At 45.4% G+C, this 23,965-nt stretch overlaps 1 protein-coding gene across 11 annotated transcripts in view; it reads left to right on the top strand.

Moving 5' to 3' along the window:
- Positions 1-23,965, top strand: part of ZMAT4 (zinc finger matrin-type 4) — a 377,855-nt gene that overhangs the window by 135,109 nt on the left and 218,781 nt on the right. For all 11 annotated transcript variants that reach the window (XM_086379836.1, XM_086379828.1, XM_086379827.1 and 8 more), the window contains one exon: positions 118-207. In XM_086379836.1, the coding sequence (XP_086235962.1) occupies positions 118-207 (90 nt within the window). The remainder of the gene's footprint in view (positions 1-117; positions 208-23,965) is intronic.

Here is a 23,965-nt window from a genome sequence, read left to right as displayed (position 1 = left end):
TAGACCTTCACATTTTCTGAGGAAATTCCTTCTGGGCATTGGCAGTCACTGCCGATGTGTCCAAGGATTCTCAATGCCTTCTCTTTCATAGTATCTGCTTCTGCTTTTCCTTCCCAGAGTCGAAAACATGCCAGCAAAGTCCGACTGTATTACATGCTTCACCCCAGGGATGGTGGGTGTCCAGCCAAGAGGCTCCGATCAGAAAACGTGAGTATCTGACACCACGCAATATCCTTGGACAGTTTGTTCTGTCGGCGAGAAACTTTGCAGGTCTGGGAATTCCAGTTATGTCCAGCCTAGCGGGAAAGCTAAGTGAGTTGAAATCGTTCTCATTAACTATGACAGAAAATATAACATATAAGCAAGTCTTTTCCTTTTTTTTTTCTTCCTGCCAGACCTTGCAGGATACAGGGCTGGGAGACTTTTTGATGATTTTGTGCTTGGACCTTGCAAAGAAAGAACAAACGGAGGGGCTGAGACCGTCAGAGGCTGGGTGAGGGGAGGCGGGCGCCTGGAGAAGGCATGACCTAAGGGCAAACCTGTCAGAAATATCGGAGCCTTGCTTTCTACATAATGTATGTTTCCTTTGGTGTGTAAAACAGAGCGCCAGTTTGTTCACTTATAATGAAAACTGTGTACATATCTTGCAAATAAAAATATTCAGGGTTTTGATCAGTGTTATCTTTCTCTGAGGGAATGTTTACTTAGGAAGACAAATAACAATTAGGCAGTCGCTTTGAAGGTTTAAAGTCAGAGCAAAGGGTTTCCCTTAGCCAGGCCGAGGCCAAGACTGCTGAGAGGAGCACCCCCTCCTCCCTGCGGGGGGCCCTTTTCCTGCCGAGTAGAATGTTCTTACCCATCCATGGCAGAGGTCCTCCATGATACCAACTGCGGATTAAACACAGAAACGCCTTACCCTCTGAGGGCCAAGAGGCTGTGGGTGAAGAATTCACATCCCAACCTCTCACTGTGCTTGTGATCCTGCTTTTTTTTTTTTTTTTCCTGCTGCCATATCAATGCCAGTCTTCTTTTCTTATTAAAAATTAATACATAATCATTGAAGAGACTGGGCAAAACCTGTGCTCATTTGTTCTTCACAGGAGAGACAGAGAGAGAGAGAAACGGGAGAGAGAGAGAAAGGTGTGGTTTTCATGGGGTGACTGGTTAGAGCCCTAATGAGTGAGGCCTGGGGTGGGTAGTTTTGCCTAATTAGGGGTCAGGAAGCTGACCGGTAAGGATCAGGGGGGATTTTGGCTGTGGTTACAATGGGGCTCCTCCCTTCCACATGACTGAAGGTGGAGAACGTCAGGGCTGGCCGGGGCCAGGGGTTTCCAGCCACATCTCAGCATCCCAAAATGAAGTAACAGGTGCAGACTCACCTGGACTCTGTGGATTTTTCTTTACTGCCCACCAAGGAGACAGACACACAAGCCACAGACCTGCCTTAAAGAGACTTAAATATAGCGAGAGAGGTAAGCGTTGCATAAAAGAGCTCTGGTGTCACAGTGGAGGTGTTTGTTAACATTTGTACACAGCGCCTCATGGAGACAAAGGGTGGATGAGTCATGCCCGGGCCATGCGACCAGGGAACGTGTGACTGCAGAGGTGGCATGCGAGCTGGGGTCTTTGGGATTGGATGGATGGTACCAGATGGACGCAGTGGGAGTGAGGAGGGTGGACGGGTGTTTTCTTGGGTGCATCCGTAGCAAAACAACCTATTAAGCCACAGGGGAGTCGGCTTAAGCCAGCTTTTATGTAATCTCAGAATCCTGCAGCATGCTGGAGTCATGCTCTCCGTCAGGTGTCTATTAACAGAGAGAACAGAATTCCGTTGTTTCCCCTTGCAGTTGTTCAGTGATGTATCCCTTCATTCAGTGGCCATTTAGCATCTAATCTTAAGAGTCAGAAACAATAGGGATTCATGGACACTTAATAAGAAGCTCTTGGAGCACAGATTATTATTGTCTGTCCACTCAAGTTCTAATCATGAGTGGTGCACGCATAGCTGAGCTCCTAAGGAGTGATCCTTAGGAGGAAAACCTTTCCTTCTCAGGTTCCTTGGCTGGTCTAATAATTAAACTGACTTAAAGATAGATGAACAGAGGAAACACAAATTTAATTCCATACATGTGGGAGCCCCAAAGAGAAGAGACTCAACAAAGTGACCAAAGCAGGCAGCTTTTATGTTCTTAGACAGTGAAGTGACAAATTTATAAGGAATTGAAGGGGCAAAGAGAGGGTGCTGGGCTTGGGGTAGCAAATTAGTGAAGAAGTACTGAGGTTTGCTTATAGAGGCCTCTTGGCCCTGGATTCTGTATCCCTGGTGATAGGGCTGTCCCTCTGCCTCCTGGTACAGGGAGGGTGCCTTTCACATGGGAGATTTATCTCCTGCTTTCAGGGGGCAGGAGATGGTCAGAGTGTCCTTCCTGCACCTGCTGTTTCTTAAGTCACTTTACTAAAAAATCAGTATATCAAAGTGGCATGTTAGAGGGTGGGGTGTCCTGTTCCCCTTCATAGGCAAAGAGAAAGGGGCACTGGGACTGCTGCTGGTGGCCTTGAAGACACAGTCTTTGCCAGTCTGGTCAGACCCATGCTGCACCCCACTCAGGCTCTGGTTCTGCCAGACACCCTGGGGTCAGTTCCTAGCAGGAATGAAGGTCAGATTTTACAGCAAGAAGTATTTACAAGAGTTCTTTCCTGAAGACCCCTTTGAGAACTCTTTGCTGGGTTTTGAAAACTTGGCTTTATCATTGGATTTGCTGATTCAGTCATTTCCTCTGACTCGATAATCCCGGTCTATGAGCAAATCAGTAAATAGGAAAAGCAACTTAATGATCTTACTCTTTAGAAGAGATGGTTGATGCTTTAGCAGGCTGTATGGACATTTCGCAGTGAAAACTATCGTTTCCATTAGGCATCTTAATGTATTGGATGCAATGTGCAAGGCTCCCCCAGCCCCTTTCCAGGGCCTTGAGAGTTGATGTTGTAACCATTTGAACCAATTTCATTTGATACAGATTCACATCTAAGGACTGAGACCCTGAATATACAAATCAGCAATGGCTAGACCATACACAGGGCTTCCCTGGTGGCTCAGATGGTACGGAATCTGCCTGCAATGTGGGAGACTCGGGTTCCACCCCTGGGTTGGGAAGATTCCCTGGAGAAGGAAATGGCAGCTCACCCCGGTATTCTTGCCTGGAGAATCCCATGGACAGAGGAGCCTGACAGGCACAGTCCATCAGGTTGCAGAGTCAGACTCGTCTGAGCAACAATGCACAGACCATATATAAAACTACGACTGACCCACAGCCTGCAGCCAGTACAGAAGAGCAACCTACTGATATATAATGACCAGCCCAGAAGCCTGCCTGCTGTAAGTCAGTCTACAGGACGTCAGGCTACTGTCTATAGTAACAATCCAGGAAGTGAAAAACAGCCCTGTGACAAGCCCTGAATGGCAGGACTTGATGAGTAGCTGACATCATTGTGGACTTCTGTCTCCGTTTCCAACTCAGGACCAACCAGAAAAAGCCAAATATGCATCCCTGACCCATCACATGGGCTTCTTCCCATTTTAGGTGACCTGTTTGCCTTTCCCCACATCAGGGCACAGGTGAGACCTACCCTTTCTCCATTCTGAAGCTTCCCCACGTCTCTGCTTGCCTTTGCGTCTCCTGCAGATGCAGGTGACGGCTGGCTGGCTCCCTGGCTACAGCACGCTCTGCATCAGCAGCCTTTCTTGTTCTCCTCTGGTTGGCGTTTCTTTCCACAGGGTGGTAAGACGGGGAGCGTGATAATAACCCATCATGTACAGGTTCATCAGAAGATCCAACTGAGCAAACTCATTCATTGAGCACTTTGTTTTCAAAGTGCTTTCTGCAGGCGTTGTTGTTGCTGATCCTCTCCCCCCAGCACCTGTGATCTGGGGAGGTTGTCCTACTTCGCTCCACTTGCCTCTCTTGTCTTGCCCATCCTCCCACCTGCCCTGCTCCTGGGGGCTGAGGTTTGCATCCTGATGTCACTGATTGAGAACAATATCCAACCAAGTGAGTTATTCTGGAAATAGAAAACTTGTTGCTGATTTTCCAAACCCTGACCACACATGAAGCTTGGGCCACAGCGATTCCTAAAATTGATAGGTAATGGCAGCCATCCCTTTCCTGGGAATACTTGGTAACTTTATTTACGTACAGAGGAACAGAAGTACCTGTTATTATCCCCAGGGCCATTGTCATTTCTATTCCAGGTCATTTGACCTTTTTGGTTGGTTGTTGTTTAAAAACTTAAGTTCATTTCTGCCTTTTGTTCTGGTTTTTCCAGCTTTTTAAAATCCCCTGTTTTACTCTTTAGAATCCTCATTTAGATCCTCTGGTTTTTTTTTTTTTTTCCTTGAAATTTTAGAGCACAACATACTCCCCGTGAGGCCACAGAGTAAAATTAAATACGAAATAAATTGCTATCGTTGATTGCCTTGGAGAAATTTTCAGTAATCCCGTGAGCATTCGAGCCAGAAAGGACTTAAAGATTATCTAGTCTACTGAGAGCCTTGGTTTTCCACCAATGGGCCCTTTTATTATCTTCTCACTCATGGATCACATGCTTTAAAAAAAAAAAAGTCTGCTTGGGAAACAGCACTTTGAAGTTAAAAGGTGATTTAGTTTTACTTTTATTTTTATTCTGTAAAGATAAGTTAACTGCAAATTCAAATTGCCTGTCAGTATTAAGTAAACTGTTTTTACTTGGAGTTCATGTAATTCCTTCTGAGAGAGGAGACTTGACATTTGGTCAGTGTGACCGGACTTACCCACGCCTAAGTATCTATATGGCTTTCCTTGCGCTCTGAAATGTTTGGCATAGCCTGGGAACGTCCACTGTTGCCTTCACAGGTCCCTAAATAGCCTGGATTTGGGTTGGAAGGATTCATTGTAATCCCCTTCCAACCCCGTAATTACAAAGGTGAAAATAAGGCTCAAAGAAGTACCATGTCTTGTCCAAATTTGTAAAAAAAGACCCTGTCTGCTACCCTAAATTCTATTCCTGGGCTTCTTCTACATGTCTTGAAACTGTAGCTTCTTTGGGGGCCTGGAAGCCATTGCTGGGTCCAGAGACAGACAGCATTGCTTCCCCAGGGGAGAGTATGAATAGTAACTGGCGCTTCTCAGATGCTTCCCCCCTAAATGCTTATACATAAACACGTTTCCTCTTCACAAGTCCTGTGTAAGGTAGGGGCTAGTGTTATTCCCCACAGAGAAGAAAACTGAAATGAAGTCATTTGACTCTGGTCAAACAGCCAGTAAGTGGCAGAGACAAGGCTGGGGAAATATAAAACACAGCAAAATAGAATTCCCTCTGGCCCCTGCAAAGTGGCTCACCATGCCCTGCTTGGAGACAGGGGCTGCACCATCTCCTAAGTGCTGGGGCGTAAAGATGGAAGCACATGGAACTTTCCTTCACAGGAATCAGGACGTAGTGGGGGTTCCATTATATGCAAATCATGTCTTTTCATGATTTGAAAAGTGAAGCAGATGCTACCCTAGTCATACGGCTAGACGACTGTCAATGAAAGTAATCAATAAGCAATCCATAATAGGAAGAGAAAAGAGTTTTATTTGAGCCAAACTGAGGACCATAGCCCGGATGACAGCCTCTCAGACAACCTGAGGCACTGCTCCGGGAGAAGCATGGTTTTGGGCACAGTTCCACGTCTTGTCAGAAATGAGACCATTAAAGTTAGGGATGCGTTCCTTCAAGGTTTCAAAAGGAAAACTGTTCCAGTACACACACGGCGAGTCAGTGTGGCCTTGGTGCTTAGGAAGGGGCTCTTATCCTAGAAGGAGGACGAGCACTGGCTGACTAGGAAGGAAGGCATTTCATCTTTCTTTTTTAACAAGGGCATTCTTCACTGCTGGTCACTGTGCTCTTTTCTTTAATAATTAAAGCATTTGTACAATGTAGATTTGATAATCACAAGCAGGCCGTTCTGGTTAGCATAAAATCCAAGTTAAGTCATGTGTAAGCCAGCAGGACTTCCCCAGACCCTCAGTGTGAATGTGTGTTTTATCACTAGCATCTGGGCACGAGGGAGGGGACCCTGATATCTCTTGGCAGGACTTTGGCAGGACAGTGTTTCCCAGAGAAAGTGACAATGAGCTGATTCTTTAAAAAAAAAAAAAAATTTACTTGGCTGCGCTGGGTCTTAGCTGTGGCATGTGGGATCTAGTTCCCTGATGAGGGATCGAACCCAGGCCCCCTGCATTGGAAGCACAGAGTCTTAGCCACTGGACCACCAGGGAAGTCCCCAAGCTGATTCTAGAGGGTCTGGATGTGAGTGATCAAATGAAGAAGGCGGGAAAGGCCTCTTCTGAACGTGGACTCGACACGAGTCATGTGTTCAGAGAAATAAAACTCCAAGGTATCTTGAGATGCACAGTACTAATAGGTGGCTGTGTTTGTTTCCTCCAGCTTCCGTTAACAAATGACCACAAACCGGTTAGCTTCCAACCACAGAAATATATACTCTCACAGTTCTTACAGCTACAAATCTGAAATCAAGGTGTAGGCAGGACCTCCCTCTGGAGGCCTTGATGGGAAATCAGGTACATGCTTCTCTCCTGGCAAGGTGGCTGGCCACCCTTGGCAGTCCTTGGTTTGCAACTGTGTCGCACCAGGCTGCTTTCATCCCTGTGTGCGTCTCTGTCTTCTAATAAAGATGCCCGTCTTTGGATCTAGGCCACAGTCATCCAGTGTGCGGGCGTGCGCAGTTGTGTCTGACTGTGACCCCATGGACTGGAACCCACCAGGCTCCTCTGTCCATCGGATTCTCCAGGCAAGAATACTGGAGTGGGTTGTCATTTCTTTCTCCAGGGGATCTTCTTGACCCAGGGATCGAACCCTGGTCTCCTGCATTGGCAGGTGGATTCTTTACTGTCTGAGCCACCAGGGAAGCCTGATCATCCACTGTTAAGGCATCATAATCTATTACATCTGAAAAGATGCTATTTCCAAGTAAGGTCACATGTCCGAGGTGGATATAACCGGGAAGACGGTATTCAACCAGTGCGGCAGTGGAGACACAAATGGAGATTGGACGGTGGACAGGGGTACGAGCCCATACTGTGCATAGTATTGACATTTGCTTGCTCAACCTTTTCCATTGTCTCCAGTGATCTGCTGCTGAATTCGTGGGGATTTCTCGATGAGGGATGTGTCTACCAACGATGTCGTGTCTTGGCTGCCAGCTACACATTTAGAGCTAAAAGTGGGGATGCTGTCCCTGGCTGAGCTACAGATTAGTGTTACAGCTTTGCTTTGGACTTTCTAAACTGTAATTGCTGTAGATTTATAATCAAGGGTTACAGTCACTGCACTGCCTGCTTCTCTGCCCCTTTCTCAGAGGGCTTCAGATAAAAGCTTCCTGTTTGTGCAGCTGCATGACAAACTGTAAAGTGTGTGTAAACTGTTCTTTCAGGGAATTTTAGAAATTTCCTCGTCTGTGCGTTCCAATCTTTGGTCTCTGCCGTGCAGGACACTACTTCCATCACCCAGTTAGGGACAGGCCTGGTGTCTACATTTGGGAGACTCAAAGAGCAATTAGGAAATCCGTGGGTGCAAGTTAAGTATTTGTGTATGTGTCTCATCTTAAGCCAGGAGTCAGAATATAGCCACCGGCCAGATGCAGCCACTGCTTATTTTTGTAAGGTCTACAAGCTAAGAATGGGTTTTACGTTTTTAAATGTTGGGGGGAAAAATTAAAAGAAGATTAGTACATCGTGACATGAAAAACTACATGGAGTTCAAATATTGATGCTCGAAAGTAAAGTCTTATTGGAACCCAGGCATTCTCAGTCCTCTCCAAACTGTCGAGAGCTGTCTTCACATCATGCAGACGGACTGAGCAGTGGCAATGGGGCACTCTGTCCCACAAAATCTACAGTGCTTACCCTCTGGCCCTGCACAGGAGGTGTCTGCTAACCCCTGGGTGAAGTGCATGCTTTTGGCAAAGGAAGAGGTGGGTTGTCACCTCTCTGGATGTGGATGTAGTCTCCCTACTCACAGGAATTATCCCTTTGGAACATTCCAGACTCTAAAGCTGCCTTGTCTTCTTTTTTTTATTGGTGTATAATTCCCAGCTGGCTCAGTGGTACAGAATCTGCCTGCCAATGCAGGGGACTCAGGCTTGATCCCTGGGTCGGGAAGATCCCCTGGATAAGGAAATGGCAATCCGCTCCAGTATTCTTGCCTGGAACATACCATGGACAGAGGAGCCTGGTGGACCACAGTACATGGGATTGCAAAAGAGTTTGGAAACAAGTGAGCAGCTAAGCAACAGCAAACATAATTGCTTGACAATGTTGTGTCAGTTTCTGCTGTACAATGAAGTGAATCATCTCTCAGTTCAGTTCAGTTCAGTTCAGTTCAGTTGCTCAGTCGTGTCCCACTCTTTGCGACCCCATGAATTGCAGCATGCCAGGCCTCCCTGTCCATCACCATCTCCCGGAGTTCACTCAGACTCATGTCCATCGAGTTGGTGATGCCATCCAGCCATCTCATCCTCTGTCGTCCTCTTCTCCTCCTGCCCCCAATCCCTCCCAGCATCAGAGTCTTTACCAATGAGTCAACTCTTAGCATGAGGTGGCCAAAGTTTTGGAGTTTCAGCTTTAGCATCAGTCCTTCCAAAGAATATCCAGGGCTGATCTCCTTCAGAATGGACTGGTTGGATCTCCTGGCAGTCCAAGGGACTCTCAAGAGTCTTCTCCAACACCACAGTTCAAAAGCATCAATTCTCCAGTGTTCAGCCTTCTTCACAGTCCAACTCTCACATCCATACACGACCACTGGAAAAACCATAGCCTTGACTAGATGGACCTTTGTAGGCAATGAAATGTCTCTGCTTTTGAATATGGTATCTAGATTGGTCATAACGTTTCTTCCAAAGAGTAAGCGTCTTTTAATTTCATGGCTGCAGTCACCATCTGCAGTGATTTTGGAGCCCCCCAAAATAAGGTCTGACACTGTTTCCATTGTTTCCCCATCTATTTCCCATGAAGTGATGGGACCAGATGCCATGATCTTCATTTTCTGAATGTTGAGCTTTAAGCCAACTTTTTCACTCTCCTCTTTCACTTTCATCAAGAGGCTTTTATGTATTCATATATCCCCTCCCTCTTGGACTCTCACACACCTGCTTCCCCTCTCCTCATCCCATCCCTCTAGGTCATCACAGAGCCCTGAGCTGAGTTCCCTGTGTCTTCTGTTTATTTCAGGAGTTTCATTTTTTTCAGGGCCCAGCAGGTAGAAGGTTGCACAGAATAGAAAACATCGTTCCCACCACTGAGCGGGAACACCGTTGCTGTTTTGCTTTGCTTCTTTCAATATAGATAGACTGGAATGTATGAGCAGGTTATGTTGCAGGAATCCAGGTGAAGCCTGTAACACTGTAGAAACAATGAGAACGGTTTCCTTTTTCTGCTGTCTATCCACCAAACTCAGTTTACGGTAAGCAGAACTCCTGAGTTTTCTGAGACAGCCCTGATTTAGAGTATTTTTTCTTGTCACCGCAAATCAATGATATGTCCTGAAAAGACCAATATTTTCTCAGGAAACTGTACCCAAAAGTGGAGTAAAAACTTTTATTATACAAACACACAAATGATTAAATGCAAAAACAGATGTCAATGTGAAGTATGACGGTTGAGCTGTATACAACGTCCTAGGCCTGAGACTAGATCTATAGCTTGGGACTCTGGTTCTGAAACTCATTTATACTAAAATATGTATCGTAGCTATGACTCCTGTCTAGAATCTGATCCAGAGGAGAGGAAAGAATTCCCCAAAATGACAGCTATGAAACTAATTTTTTAGAAGATGGATGCAGTGTCACGGATGTTTGATTACCACAAGCTTCGTGGCCCTCCTGCTGTACTCTAATTTTGTTATTGTGATCATTGGATAAATTCTCTCCTTAGCCAGCAAGTTATGATGCCCTTTTTATGTGTCAGGCCTTTTACTAATAAATACATGGTAGATACTTCTTTTGAACTTTACAAGTACAAGTAGGAATCTTTATGGCCTCCAGTTTAAAAGAATGTGAAGGCTGAAGCTTAGGTCAAGTAGTTTATCCAAAGTTGTACACCGTGTAAGTGATGCGAATACTATACAGATTGAATCTCGGATCTGAGCTCTGAATTACTATGTATTCTTCATTTATTCATCCATGTGTGTACGGATATGAGAGTGGACATAAAGAAGGGTGTGCACCGAAGAATTGATTCTTTTGAACTGTGATGTTGGAGAAGACTCTTGAAAGTCCCTTGGACTGCAAAGAGATCAAACCAATCAATCCTAAAGTCAGTCAATCCTGAACATTCATTGGAAGGACTGATGCTGAAGTTGAAGCCCCAGTATTTTGGCCACCTGATGCAAAGAGCTGACTCATTGGAAAAGACCCTGATTCTGGGAAAGATTGAAGGTGGGAGATGAAGGGGACGACAGAGGATGAGATGATTGGATGGTATCCCCTATTCAGTGGACATGAGTCTGAGCAAGCTCCAGGAGATGGTGAAGGACAGGGAAGCCTAGTATGCTGCAGTCTATGGGGCTACAAAGATTAGGACACCACTGAACAACTGAACAACAACAACTTTGTTTATTTAATCTTTCCTATTGATTGGCTGTCTACCAAGAGTCAGGTGCTGGGTTAGTTGTGGATAACTTAAAAGTGAATGAAACATAGTTTCTGTTCGCAGTGTTTACAGGATAGTGTGGGGCATGGACAGATACATAAATGAAGGAACATAGTGGAAAAATATAGAATTTGGGAAATCATGAGGTCTTTGGAATCAGGGAAATCTGAACAAATGAGGCTTGAGCTGTGTCTGAAAGATGAATAGAGGTCAGAGAATTCTAGGTAGATGGAAAGAGCACATGTAAAGACTCTATACTCAGACAAGTCACAGCAATTTAAGGAATAAGTTATAACAAGAAAATCAGCATGGCTGGTGCTCAGAGGTAGAAGCTGTGTGGTGAGACGTAGAGAATGGATTTGGGGAAAGAAGGGTCTCCTCTTCTTTGGACTGTCATCTATCAAACTTCCGATTGTCTCCTGTGTCCATGAAAACCATCAGTAAGCAATCTAAAATAGGAAAGCGTGCATGCTAAGCCACTTCACTTGTGCCCAGCACTTTGCAACCCTGTGGACCATATCTACCAGCTCCTCTGTCCAAGGGGATTCTCCTGGCAAGAATACTGGAGTGGGTTGCTGTGCCCTTCTCCAGGGGATCTTCCCGACCCAGGGATCAAACCCACATTTCTTACATCTCCTGCATTGGGTGGCGTGTACTTTACCACTAATACCACCTGAGGAACCCCATAATAGGAATAGAAAGAGTTTTATTTGAGCCAAATTGAGGGCTATAGCCCAGAAGATGGCTTCTCAGATGATTCTGAGAAACTGCTCTGGAGATGCATGATTTTCAGCACAGTTTTATATCTTGTCAGAACAAAGAACATCAAGCAAGTTGGGGATACATTCCTTTAGGTTTTCAAGAATCCAGATTGGCATGTACACAGTGAGTATGGCCTTGGTGCCTGGGAAAGGGGGAGTCTTATCGTGGAAGGAAGACCAGCATTGGTGTCTCAGGAAGGGAGGTGTTTCATCTTTGTTTTTAACATGGACATTCTTTACTTCTGGTCACTGCACCTTTTTCTTCAATAATTAAAGCAGATGTACACTGTAGGTTTGATCGCCACAGACAGGCAGTTTTTGTTATCCCACAATTCAAGTTAACTCATGTCAAGTCAGAATAACTTCCCAAGACTTCAATATGTGAGCATTTCTTTTATCAACTGAAAGAGGGTGGCCTTGGATGAGGGTAACAGCAGGGGAGAAAAATGAGAAATACATAGATCTGAGGGACAATTAAGTAGGTAAAAATGGGTGACGTGGATAAGGGATGTGAGATGTAAGATTGTTTTTGAATAACTTCCATCTTTAGATCTTAGACAACTGGACGGTTACTGCCCCCCTGCCCGAGTTGCCTAGAGTGAATTCGCCCCCTGCCAAGGGGTAGGGGCAGCAAGAGAGAGGGCCTGGGAGACTTTGTCCTTAGCACTCCTTCTCAGTCAAGCCTTTCTCTCTCTCTGATGGTTAGGGTGAGGCGACTCAGGAACCAGCCCAGGAGGGGGCGCCCACAGAGTCACAGCGGCTAGAGGTGCCCTCCTGGTGCATTGATAAACAAAACCAGAAAAGCCTGCAGAGTGAGTTCAAGACAGGCACCAAGTGAGGGGCTGGGGAGAGCACAGTATCAGAGCCCTGGTGCCTTGAATGAAAGATACCAGCAGAGAGCTATTGGAGGGCTTCCAGAGGAGATGGAGAAGTTGGCAGTGGTTAGATAATGTGCTTCCAGCTGGAGGACTGAGGTTATTTAGAAGGCGTGAATAGCTCAGATGTGGTCTTGGGACCCAGGTCCAGTGATCCCCAGGGAGTCCATCCTGTTCTTTCATTTAAGATGCAGAGATGGGGGGACTTCTTGGTGGTACCATGGTTAAGACTCCATGCTTCCAATGCAGGGGATGTGGGTTTGATCCCTGGTCAGGCAAGGAACTAAGATCCTTCGTGTTGTGTGGTGTGGCCAAAAAAATAAAATAAGTGAGATAAAATGCAGAGATGTTTTTAAAATGCCCAGAAAGCACAGTTTTAGGTTTCTCAAGTGCATGGTCTTTACTTATTCACCTTAGTACCTCACACAGAGGGAGGTGCATAAACGATTGTTCGTATCTTCATAATAAGCTATTGTCCCATTGGTGTTTTCTTTAAAACAATGAGTTTAAAAATAGCTTTAACAAAAAGTTGTCATTCGTATAGAAAGTCTTCTAGAACATTTCCTTGAAATCATCCTTTGGTTGTATACCTATCAAAGTGGCCTTTTTAAGGAATATTTTGTGCAGTTGGCTGTATTCAAGAAAATCTTAGGGCTGTGGGCAGTTTCCACAAGCATCTTGACCCGTTTCTTGGTCCCACAGGGGTCATGTTCAAATAGGAAAAACCCAAAGTAAAGGAGAGGCAGGTCCTTGGAGGGCGTCCTCTCACAGCACAAGCTGGTCCATTCAGTGGTTGCTTCTGATCACAGCCTACACATCCTGACTCCATTGTCCCCCAACAAACCCTGTTGGCCTCTCACTGGCAACCTCTGCTGCTGGGCATTGCTTGCCTTCTCCTGTCTGCTTTGGAGAGTTGATGCTGTTTTACCAGAAATCAAGGCTGTGTGAACAGGAGTCGGTGTGCAGCTAACAGAGGCAGATGGCCTTCCCGAGAGGCCAACCTTCTCTCATCCTTAAGTGTAATGGGACATGAGAGTCAAGATGTCCTTCTCAGGAGGACAGTCTGGTATTGCCTCTGGAGCAAAGAGGTTGTCCATGCCTACTGGGTGATCTTGAGACATGGAAGAGTATGGGTCTAATTCCTCTGTGTGTCTCTGACTTTGCACACCATATGGGTCCTTGAAAATGAATCAAAATATAGTTTTGTTTAGGGTAGTTTGACTCAAAGAATCCTGGTGACCACAGATTACCGAAGAGCTATTGGATCTGTGATAATTGCTCTCCTACTGACCTCAGCTCTGAAATATGAGTTTCTATGTTGACTTTTTAAGCAGGGGTTCACAGGAGCCTGCCTGCACAGTGGGGACTCACTGGCACGTGGCAGCTGGGGGTCTCTGGGGTCTACATCTCTCTTCTCCCTCTCTGCTGTGTCTTCTCCATTCAGGCGTCTGCATCTCCAGCGTATCTTCCCTGTCTGAATTTTTTTCCCTGGATAGATAGATTTCCTTGGTTGACATGCTGGTGCTGCTGCTGCTGCTAAGTCGTGTCAGTCGTGTCCGACTCTCTGTGACCCCATAGATGGCAGCCCAACAGGCTCCTCTGTCCCTGGGATTCTCCAGGAAAAAATACTGGAATGGGTTGCCATTTCCTTCTTCAATGCTAGAATCGTGCAAAATGTCAGTTTGTTTTTTTCTTAAATCCCAATTCAATCCTGAAAATTTTATCACTCATGTTTAATCAGATTTCCTTCCTTCAGTGTCAGAATCCATCTATCTTCATCTCTTCCTCGGCTTCAGGGATCAGAGTGAGGGTGTCTTGCCTCCCTTCCCTGCTTTGTCCCACGTGGCTTCATGAGTCGTACCTCATTGCAGCCCTGCCATAAATTACACCTGCCATCACCCCATTATGTGACCCCATGTGTCCCCATTCTGGTTCTCCTTTGTCACCTCTGGACATTCCTCATGCTCCAAATATTATTCTTGCAGAACAAAGAAATCTGTTTCCTTCACTACCTTCTGGCTCGCGGCCATTTGGGCTGTGTTTCGGTTGATGTGTTCTTTTAGAAATAAATGTAAATTTTTCTCCTTGCCTCAGAATCGGACAAGGGGTCGTGACATTGGAATATAAGATACATTTATAACTTCATGTGACCTGGATCTGGTGCGGGTCATGCTGAGACAATGATGAATGTCTCCCGATAAACACCAGCAAGCCTTGCAAAAATACATTCTGAAAATAGAGATGATGCACTGAGTCCGACTAATTCGCAGGAAAATGGCTTTTTAGACTTGGGTCCATCTAACCCCTCCCATGCCCCTGCTCTGTATCACGGACAGCCCCGGGAACGTGGCCTGCGTGGGCTTTGGTCATTCTCAGAACCTTCTCTCACGTGAGCAGGTACTGTGCCTATTTTACAAATGAGATGAAGACAGTTCCGGGGCAGGTCATCTAATTCTAGAGACTTTCTCATCCTCCCATTTCCCTGTGGCAACCTTTGATGCCTCGGATTTCTTTCTTTTTAAGCACACATTTTTACTCCTGGCTCAGCCATTTCATATGCTGACGACATCAGCAGTGTGTATTTCCTGTGGAACATTCCATACGGGAGTGACTCAAGGAAATCTTCCACTCAGAGCCTGCCGTGGGCTGGGGCCATGTTTGCTGGGTCATCCCAGTCACGTTGTTTTTTTTTTTTTTTTTCCCCCAGGTCCCTACCAAGGGTTTATGACCTTATGGACTTATAGAAATTCTGAGGTGCCACCAGGTTCGGTGTCATATAAATGGAAAGTCATAGACCTTGGGAACGTCTCTGGCATTGAATATGGCCTCCAATGCCTGCTGATTGGGCGACCATGGTCAATGTCTTCATTTTTCTGAGACTTAGTTTCCTCATCTTGTTGCCAAAATCTTGGCTCACTGTCCACCAGTGCCGAATAGAAATACAGAGACAGAGTTTGGAGGAAATAGGAAGAGTGGCTTTTTTCCTTTTGTGGGGGAAGGGGAAGAACACCGCAGGCTAGCACCTCAAAAACTGCATCCTCCTCTCTGGGGAACTGGGAGAGCCTTTATATCCCAATGGAGGTCTTCCATTTTATTTTTCTTTTGCAAAATTTCTAACCAGCCCCAGCTGGCATCAGGCAACTCAGCAGCTGGGTCTGGTGTCCCTGAAGATATTGGTCTGTGACCTTCCTTCTGAAATGCAGAAGCCTACAAGACAGTGTTAGGGCAGAAGAATGCCAGGTGCAGAGTGCACTTCATATGGGGTCTGAGAGTTATTAGCTTTGTGAAGGACACATCCAGCTTATAAGGCTTGTGAGTCTTTGTTAGTAGCAACAGCTAAAGAATAAGCAAGATGGTTTAAGTCTTGCCTCTTTGGCTGATATGTGCCTAAGGCTGTTCACTCATTTCTGTTTTTGCTGCAACAATCTGAAAAATGGTGGCAACAACCCTTATGTTCCAGGACCACTGAGAAGAATGTACGTGATAATGTTTGTATAAAGTAGGGAGCCCAGGGTCTGGTGGGAGAGAGATGCTCCATGCCTGTTACCTTTTTCTCCTTTCTAACAGCCCTAATAATGGTGAGTATCTTTCCGATGCTACACCTGATGGAGGGAGAAACGCGCACCGGACTGGTTAGAATGAGCCAGTGGCTAAATTGAATGGTCTGTATCCAGAAAATCAAAGGATGCTGAGACATACATTTTCTGTAGAAGCCCTACATGATGGCCAAGGAGCTGGACAGGCTGAGAGGCAATATTACAGTGTTCAATAACATTCTTGTTCTAAGGAACCTAAACTAATACAAAGAGTGAAAAATATGGTGTTGGTATTTGCACATCGGATCTGTGCTTGGAGGAACATGTTTGTCTTGTCATGACTTGGCTGCTATCCAGCCCCAGTCATTGAGTCTAAGCAGGAGAGACTTAGATGTTTGGAACAGCTGGGGTGACAGCATGCACGCCCCTTGGCCACGTGTATGGTGGGGTTGGTTGTACCGTATTCCTCCTTCCTGCTCACGGGTGGCATTATTCAGTCATGGCACAGTGACTTTAATAGATATTAAAAATGCGGCTGTTTAACTGTGTCATTCTTGAAGCTCCATCAAAACTCTCTCTGGAGCTTATGTGAGTGAATGGTGCAAGACCATTGCTTACTTGCAGTGGGGACCGTTTCTCTTGATCTGTGACATTGTATAGCCAAATAGTCCTGTAATCATGTATAATTTGTCTATTAGCTTTGTCCCTTTGCCAAGTAGAGTTAAAAGGAAAATTGTGTAGAAAAGGAGATAATTTTTATTGTGAATTCCTGATGGAAAAAGGCATTTTTCTTCAAAGTTATTAACTGGGTTTTACAGCTGACCTTTCAAGGAATGTCTGTAGCCTCAGATACCCAAGAACTCAGCAAATATTATCCTCTATATAATTTAAAGTCATTAGAATTTGGGCTATATGCACCAAATAAGTATTGTAAGACACTTGGTTATTATAATAACCAAGACAATGTTGGATTTTAAAATGTTTGGTATTTTATTGTAAAAGAAAAAAAGTATTGTTTCCTTGCTGTACTGAATGATGGTTGACCTTTGTTTATTAAATTTCCTCATCACATTTCAGCTATACATAATCCCAGAAGGTCACTGGTTGGCATTAACAACCCCAGAAATGAATGGTCATGATGTCACATCCCAGAATTGACAAATTAGTTTGTCTGATCTCTCATTACCCATTATTTTCATTGCTGTAATGGAGAATGGAACAATTCAAGCTGGGATTAAGGCTTGAAATTTCCTCAACACTAAGAAATGAGGTTGTGAGTGTGTCTCTCCTGTCCTTGCCTCTCTCCATATAGTCTTGGCATTTTTAAGCTTTGTGTGTGTGTGTGCATTGTAACATACTCTCTTGGGCAGTAGTTCTTGGCTTTAATATCTAATGATGCAAAAAGGAGAAAGAAAAGGGAGAGAAAGAGGAAAAAAAAAACACAGAACACTATCAAGACAAAAATAAAGTTAAATCAAGATCAGCTAGTATCTGAGTTTGGAAGAGATCTCAAGGCTTCTTCATGAAAGTCTTGTCACTTAGAAATAAAAACGAAAACCTGTAGTCTTGTCTGAATTTCACTTGGACTTCAGGAAAGGTTGAGAGATCTTGAATGAATCACTAAACATTTTTGGTATGTTTCCTTATCTGGGTTAAATGATCACATATTGCTTTCTGATCTTCATCAAATAAATTGATTTAAACATACTCTGAAAGTGAAAGTTGCTCAGTGATGTCCAACTCTTTGCCACCCCATGACTATGCAGTCCATGGAATTCTCCAGGCCAGAATACTGAAGTGGGTAGCCTTTCCCTTCTCCAGGGGATCTTCCCAACCCAGGGATCGAACCCACATCTCCTACATTGCAGGCGGATTCTTTACCAGCTGAGACAGTATCTTATGAGGACCAGTATTATATTTCATAAATAAACTGGATGGTGAATTGTTTATCACTACAAATATTCTTTCATTTTCTAATGCAATAATTATTCATCTGCATAATCCATTATTAAGTTCCAATTCCAGATATAGAGTCAATGGTGAGGAAAGTCAGACCCATACAAGGTCCCTCTACCCTTAGCTGAAAATGGCAACCCTGATAAGCGCTGTGGTGAGTGGGCATGGTTCCTGGAAAACTCCTTAGGGGACCTGTCTGGGAGCTGAAGAAAGGTGTCTCTGAGCAGTGATTCCTAAGTGACATCTGAAGAGTGCATAGGTATTCACTGGGTAAGGTGGTAAAGAACCATCATTCCAGGAGCAGGAATCAAGGTTATGAAAGTTTGGGAGGACTGGAGAGAAGGTGAGCATAACCAGGGCAGAACATCACAGGGTGTGGAGTTGGAAGAGGCTAGAACAGTCACTAAGTAGGAGCCAGACCCCTGAGGCTTTTAGGGGAAGTCTAACAATGTCCTTGACCATCCCAACCCATTCCAACTGGGACATGTGTGAAAGTGAGGGCACGCTGTTGATAATGAAACTGGAAAAATAGGTGTAAGCAGCTATGTTTGATGAAGCTTGTATGTTTCATTCCTTGTATGTTTCCATAGAATATCAGGGACACCCTGTTTGGTCAGTATACCAAGTAAGGTTAAAGAAATGTGAAAAGAGGAATCAGTGTCCCCCACCCCCCACCCCACCTCCACTTCTGGGGAAGCCGTTGTTGTTCCTAGCCAGTACATTTAGGTTTGGTTTGTTACATAGCTGTAGATGCAGAAGGGCTTCTCAGGTGGCGCTGGTGGTAAAGAACCTGTCTTGCAACGCAGGAGATATGAGAGACACAGGTTTGATCCTTGGTTTGGGAAGATGCCCTGGAGAAGGTCACAGCAGCAACCCACTCCAGTATTCCTGCCTGGAGAATCTCATGGACAGAGGAGCCCGGTGGGCTACCGTCCATGGGGTCACAAAGAGTTGGACACGACTGAAGCGACTCAGCACAGTGCAGATGCGGAAGTTGTTACTGAGAGAAAACTCTAGAAGACTAGGTTTGGATAAATCTGTGTGGACGTGGTGATTTTGAGGAACGATTAAGACATTCAGGAGGTGACGTCAACCAGGATTCGGGATCTGTGTCTGGAGCTCAGAGGGGAGATCTGAGTGGAGAAATAGGTGTGAGTGTGTGTGGCCTGTGGGGTAGACAAGCTCCAGGGAGAGAGTGTGGAGAGAAGAGAGGGGGACAGTGGAGGCTGGGGCAGGCACCTGGAACCCTCCTGCGAGGATGACGGCGGAGGCTCAGAGGACTTGTGGAGGAGGCAGGCCGAGCAGGAGGAAGATCGGAGCGTGCTGTGTCAGGCCAGCCTCTCTGGTTACTATCAAAGTCATGGTAGAGGATAAAATCAGCTATAGAACATTTTCTTTTTTTTTTTTTTTTGCATTTTACTACTTCAGTATTCCATAAAAACAAATGGTCCATTTGTGTTTCCTCAAGGGGGCAAGTTGAATGAGAGGCACTAAGTAATACCAAATGGCCTGTCTTTCTTGCCTTTTGGTACGCGGGCTGGAGGGACAGGGGTTTTGATGCCCTGTGAGTGCAGGACAAACCCATTCTCTGGCTGGGAAGGCAGGAGGAAATGCGTGGCAGCTTTAGCTCTGGGCCCTGTGTTTAGCAAGGGCTGCGCTGCCTGTAATCCTCTTCTTTTTTGAAGAATTAATTAATTTATTTTAATTGGAGGCTAATTACTTTACACCGTTATAGTGGTTTTTGCCATAGGCTGACATGAGTCAGCCATGGGTGTCCGTGTGACCCCACCCTGAAACCCGCCTCCCGCCTCCCTCCCTCCCCATCCCTCAGGGTCGTCCCAGTGCACTGGCCCTGAGGGCCGCGTCTCATGCATCGAATCCTCTTCTTGCACTTTTGCTCCTTCTTGAGGCCACAGTACTTGACTCTCAGATACTCTCCTCCAAGCCTTATAAGCTCTTTTATACTAAGGTGCAAATGACTGATAAGCTAAAGTCCTGTTTTGCTCAGAACACTGAATTTTAGACATGAAGAAATCTCTCTCTACTCTGGGAAATGTGGTTATGTGAGTGTGGGGGAAAATGCTTTCGTATGCCACTTGCTTTCATGACTGCCCTGCAGTTTGCTTTTATATATTGAAAACAGAGCCCCTTGGCCTCAGGTTGTGGACTTCTGGGTGTTTTCAGTCTAGAATCAGCCCACCTCCCGGACTTATCTTTTCTCCCCACAGAAACCCGCTTCCCCTCCTGTTTGTCCTTTCATGATTTAATGATACCAAACTTCTTCCATTTGCTCAGGCTGCAAACTGTTGAAATAATTCAGCCATGCTCCGATCCTGTGACTCTGCCCTGTCTGACCTGCTCACCCCCTCTTGGTTCCTTCCTGCCGTTTCAGAAAGACATCAAGCCGTCATCAGCTCCCACTCACCCTGTGGCCTCTGCCTCCTCACCCTTGTTCTACATCTGTCTTCACTTTCCTCCAGCCTAGAAATAGTGTCACAAGAATTGCCTTTCTTGTGTCTAGGTCTGATCTTATCCCATCTCCTTTATCTACCTTTGATGCATTTTCTTGTAGGATAAAACCTAAACTTTCTTGACTGAGCACCCGCAGCCCCTCCTAAAAGCTGTCTAACTAGGGCTTGCCTTACTCGTTACTTTTTGTTTAAACTTAGAAAAGGATCTACCGAATATCAAGGGTAGGTCCGGCCAAAGGATTTCACTCACCTTCATTCCTGGTTCCCAGTTCCCCTTCATAAAGATGCAATTCTTTTTTTTTTTTTTTTTTTAATTATTTTATTTTATTTTTGAGTCTGTTGCTACGCGTGGACTTTCTCTCGTTGCAGCGTGGGGATTACCCTCTAGTTGTGGCTCATGGGCCTCTCACTGTGATGGTGTCTCTTCTTGTGGAGCATGGGTTCTAGGCTACAGGAGCGTCACTGCTTGTGGTAACAGTTGTGGAGCTTGGGATTAGTGGGATCTTAGTGGGCATGTGGGATCTTCCCAAACCAGGGATCGAATCTGTGTCCCCTGCAATGGCAGGCAGATTCTTAACTGCTGGACCACCAAGGAAGTCTAAGGGGCCATTCTTGAACTGTGCCAGAGGTCTCCTATCCCGAGGTAATGTACCCAGTGACTAATGTCTAGAGGACACTTATGATTAGAGCTGAGCAGAGCTGGGTCACTGTGTTAAGGAGACATGCTTGAGGTGCCAGATCCAGGGTCTGAGCCCATGTGTTTTTTCAATTACAGGAGAAATGGGGGTGGGGGGCCACCAGATCCATCTTTTCACATTTCTTTGACCTCATTTGGGACACTGATGAGCAGGGTGTGCCTCACATTTGATGCAAACATAAAAGGAACCAAAGCCTGACGACTCAAACAGCCAGGCGTCTGCAGGGGGTCCCGCCCCTTGGACTTGCCTCACGCTCACGCCCCCTCCCAGCTCCTGGTCTCTGGCTGGCTTGCCTTCTCTCTCCACTGGCTGTGCACCCAGAGTCCTTGGCATGTTTGAATAAGCTGTGCACCAACCCCTCCTGCTTCCTGAGAGAAACATCCAAGCGTGCGGTGCCAGGGTGCCAGGGAGCTGGATCCCACATAGGGGATTGTCTCCAAGGGGTCCTTTACAAGCCCTCATTGTCCCATCCCTTCAGCCTTCTGGACTCAGCTCCTGGCATTGACCCAGGGGAACCCGAAGATCATGTCAGGTCAGATTCTCCCCATTTCTAGAAGCGGTCACTACACATCTTTTTTCAGAGCTGATCGTCTTCCTGGAAATGAGTGCCTGCTCTCCCCTTTTTTGACTGGAGAACCCCGTTTCTCACTCATGGTCCAGCTTGGACAGCACCTGCCCCTCAGAGACTACTGTCACCTGGGGCCCTCTGAATTCTGTTTTGTGGAATATATATATTAATTACATGTGTATATACGTGTGTGTATATATATATACACCAACATTTGGTGCTAGTGGTAAAGAACTCACCTGCTAATGCAGGAGACAAAAGAGACACAGGTTCGATCACTGGGTCAGGAAGATCCTCTGGAGAAGGGCATGGCAACCCACTCCAGTATTCTTGCCTGGAGAATCCCATGGACAGGGAAGCCTGGTGGGCTGTGGTCTATAGAGTCACAAAGAGTCGGACACGAATGAAGGAACTTAGTACAATATATATACAAACATACACACATACATGCATACATATATATATATTATATAGATACACATACAGTGTGTGTGTGTGTTTGTGTGTGTGCGCATTTCCTGTATACTAAGGGTTTCCTTCTCTGTGGTAAGGACCAGAAGGGGAGAAAATATGTTATTTCTTTATGTCTTAGGCGCTTAGCACATGGGTGGTGAGAGAATAAATGAACAAGAAAATAACACTTGGGCTTGAGCCAGACCTCTGTCGATGCAAAACGTCATTACTTTTCAGGTGGATTACTTGGCCCTTAGGAAATCCTCAGTGGGACCTTCAACCACGGCAACCTGGGATCAGCTGTCGGGCGTCTGCCTGATGTCCTGGGGACATTAGGAAGTACTCAGGAAGGAAGCTTCCTGTTCAGCTGTCATCACAAGTTACTGCTTTCAGGTGTTAACTGAAATGACCCAATTAAGCAAGTGTTTTAAAGCCCGGAATTCTTGTTGAGTAGAGAAAAGGCTCAATTATTTAAAGGTTCCTTTCTAAAGAAGGCGGCCTTTGGCGAACACAGAAACCAGGTTACACTTTGTCAAACAGGAATTGCTGTGCTGCTTCATTTTCTGATTATAAAATCAGATACAGTGATGCTTGTTGTCTACATTGTAAATACCCTGATGCTGGGAAAGATGGAAGGCAGGAAGAGAAGGGGACGACAGACAACGAGATGGTTGGGTGGCACCACTGACTCAATGGACGTGAGTCTGAGCAGGCTCCAGGACACGGTGAAGGACAGGGAAGCCTGGCGTGCTGCAGTCCATGGGGTTGCAAAGAGTCGGACACGACTGAGCAACTGAACAACAACAAGATTATTTATTTACCTATTTTAGTTGAAAACTAAAATCTCACCCTGAGAGATGTCGTAGGTAACTGTATGATACAGATCCTTTCTGCTTTCTTTATTTGATATATCTGGAGATATATGTATGTAGAGAAAATATTTTGATAGTTGCATTTCTATATACATTTATGTGCTGTGTGTTTAGTCACTCAGTTGTTTCCGAGTCTTTGCAACCCCACAGATTGCAGCCTGCCAGGCTCCTCTGTCCATGGGGATTCTCCAGGCAAGAAGGCTGGAGTGGGTTGCCATGCCCTCCGTCAGAGGATCTTCCCAACCCAGGGACCAAACCCAGTTCTCCCGCATTGCAGGCAGATTCTTTACCAACTGACCCACCAGGGAAGCCCAAGAATACTGGAGTATTCATAATTTCACAAATAGGTATTCATAATTTCACAAATACTATGTGTGTATATATGTATACATTTGTACATCTGTATGTATACATACATGATATTTGTATGTAAGCTGTTTATGATATTTACATATCCCCTTTATGTGTAAACTATGTACATATGGATATGTATGGGCTTCCCTGGTGGCTCATAGTAAAGAATCTGCCTGCAGTGAAGGAGAATCCAGAGACGTGGGTTTGATCCCTGGGTTGGGAAGATCCCCTGGAGATGGAAATGGCAACCCACTTGAGTATTCTTGCCTGGAGAACCCCACGGACAGAGGAGCGTGGCGGGCTACAGTCCGTGGGGTGGTGAAGAGTGGAACCCAATTTAGTGACTGAGCTTGCACACACACACTCTATCCCCCCTACCAATTTGTGAAACTGTCTTCTACTTTGAAGCCAATAGTTTTCATATGAGGTTTTGCTAAAGCAGATAAAACTCTAGACCAACTGAAATAGATTTTGCCAGAATGTATGTAGTTTAGAAAGAGGAAATGAAAATTCGGGGGAGCACCTTTGAATTTGAGGTCCCTGTAAGTCAGCCGGCAATTTCTGCCCTTGCTTCTCACTCCTTTAAATTTTCTCCCTTCTGTTCATTTCATCTGCACAGAAGTTACAGCATGTTATTTTTTTAACCAGGGATCCATGAGCTTTCAAGGGAATCTGTGGGTAGAATTCTAGAGATTTGTGAACTTAGACGGGAAAGAAAATTACGTCTTTATGTGCA

Source organism: Bos grunniens, chromosome 27, assembly GCF_055505025.1.
Source record: "Bos grunniens cultivar Pamir isolate PY7600 chromosome 27, Bosgru_T2T1.0, whole genome shotgun sequence".
NCBI lineage: Eukaryota > Metazoa > Chordata > Mammalia > Artiodactyla > Bovidae > Bos > Bos grunniens.
This window is presented reverse-complemented; position numbering and strand designations above follow the sequence as displayed.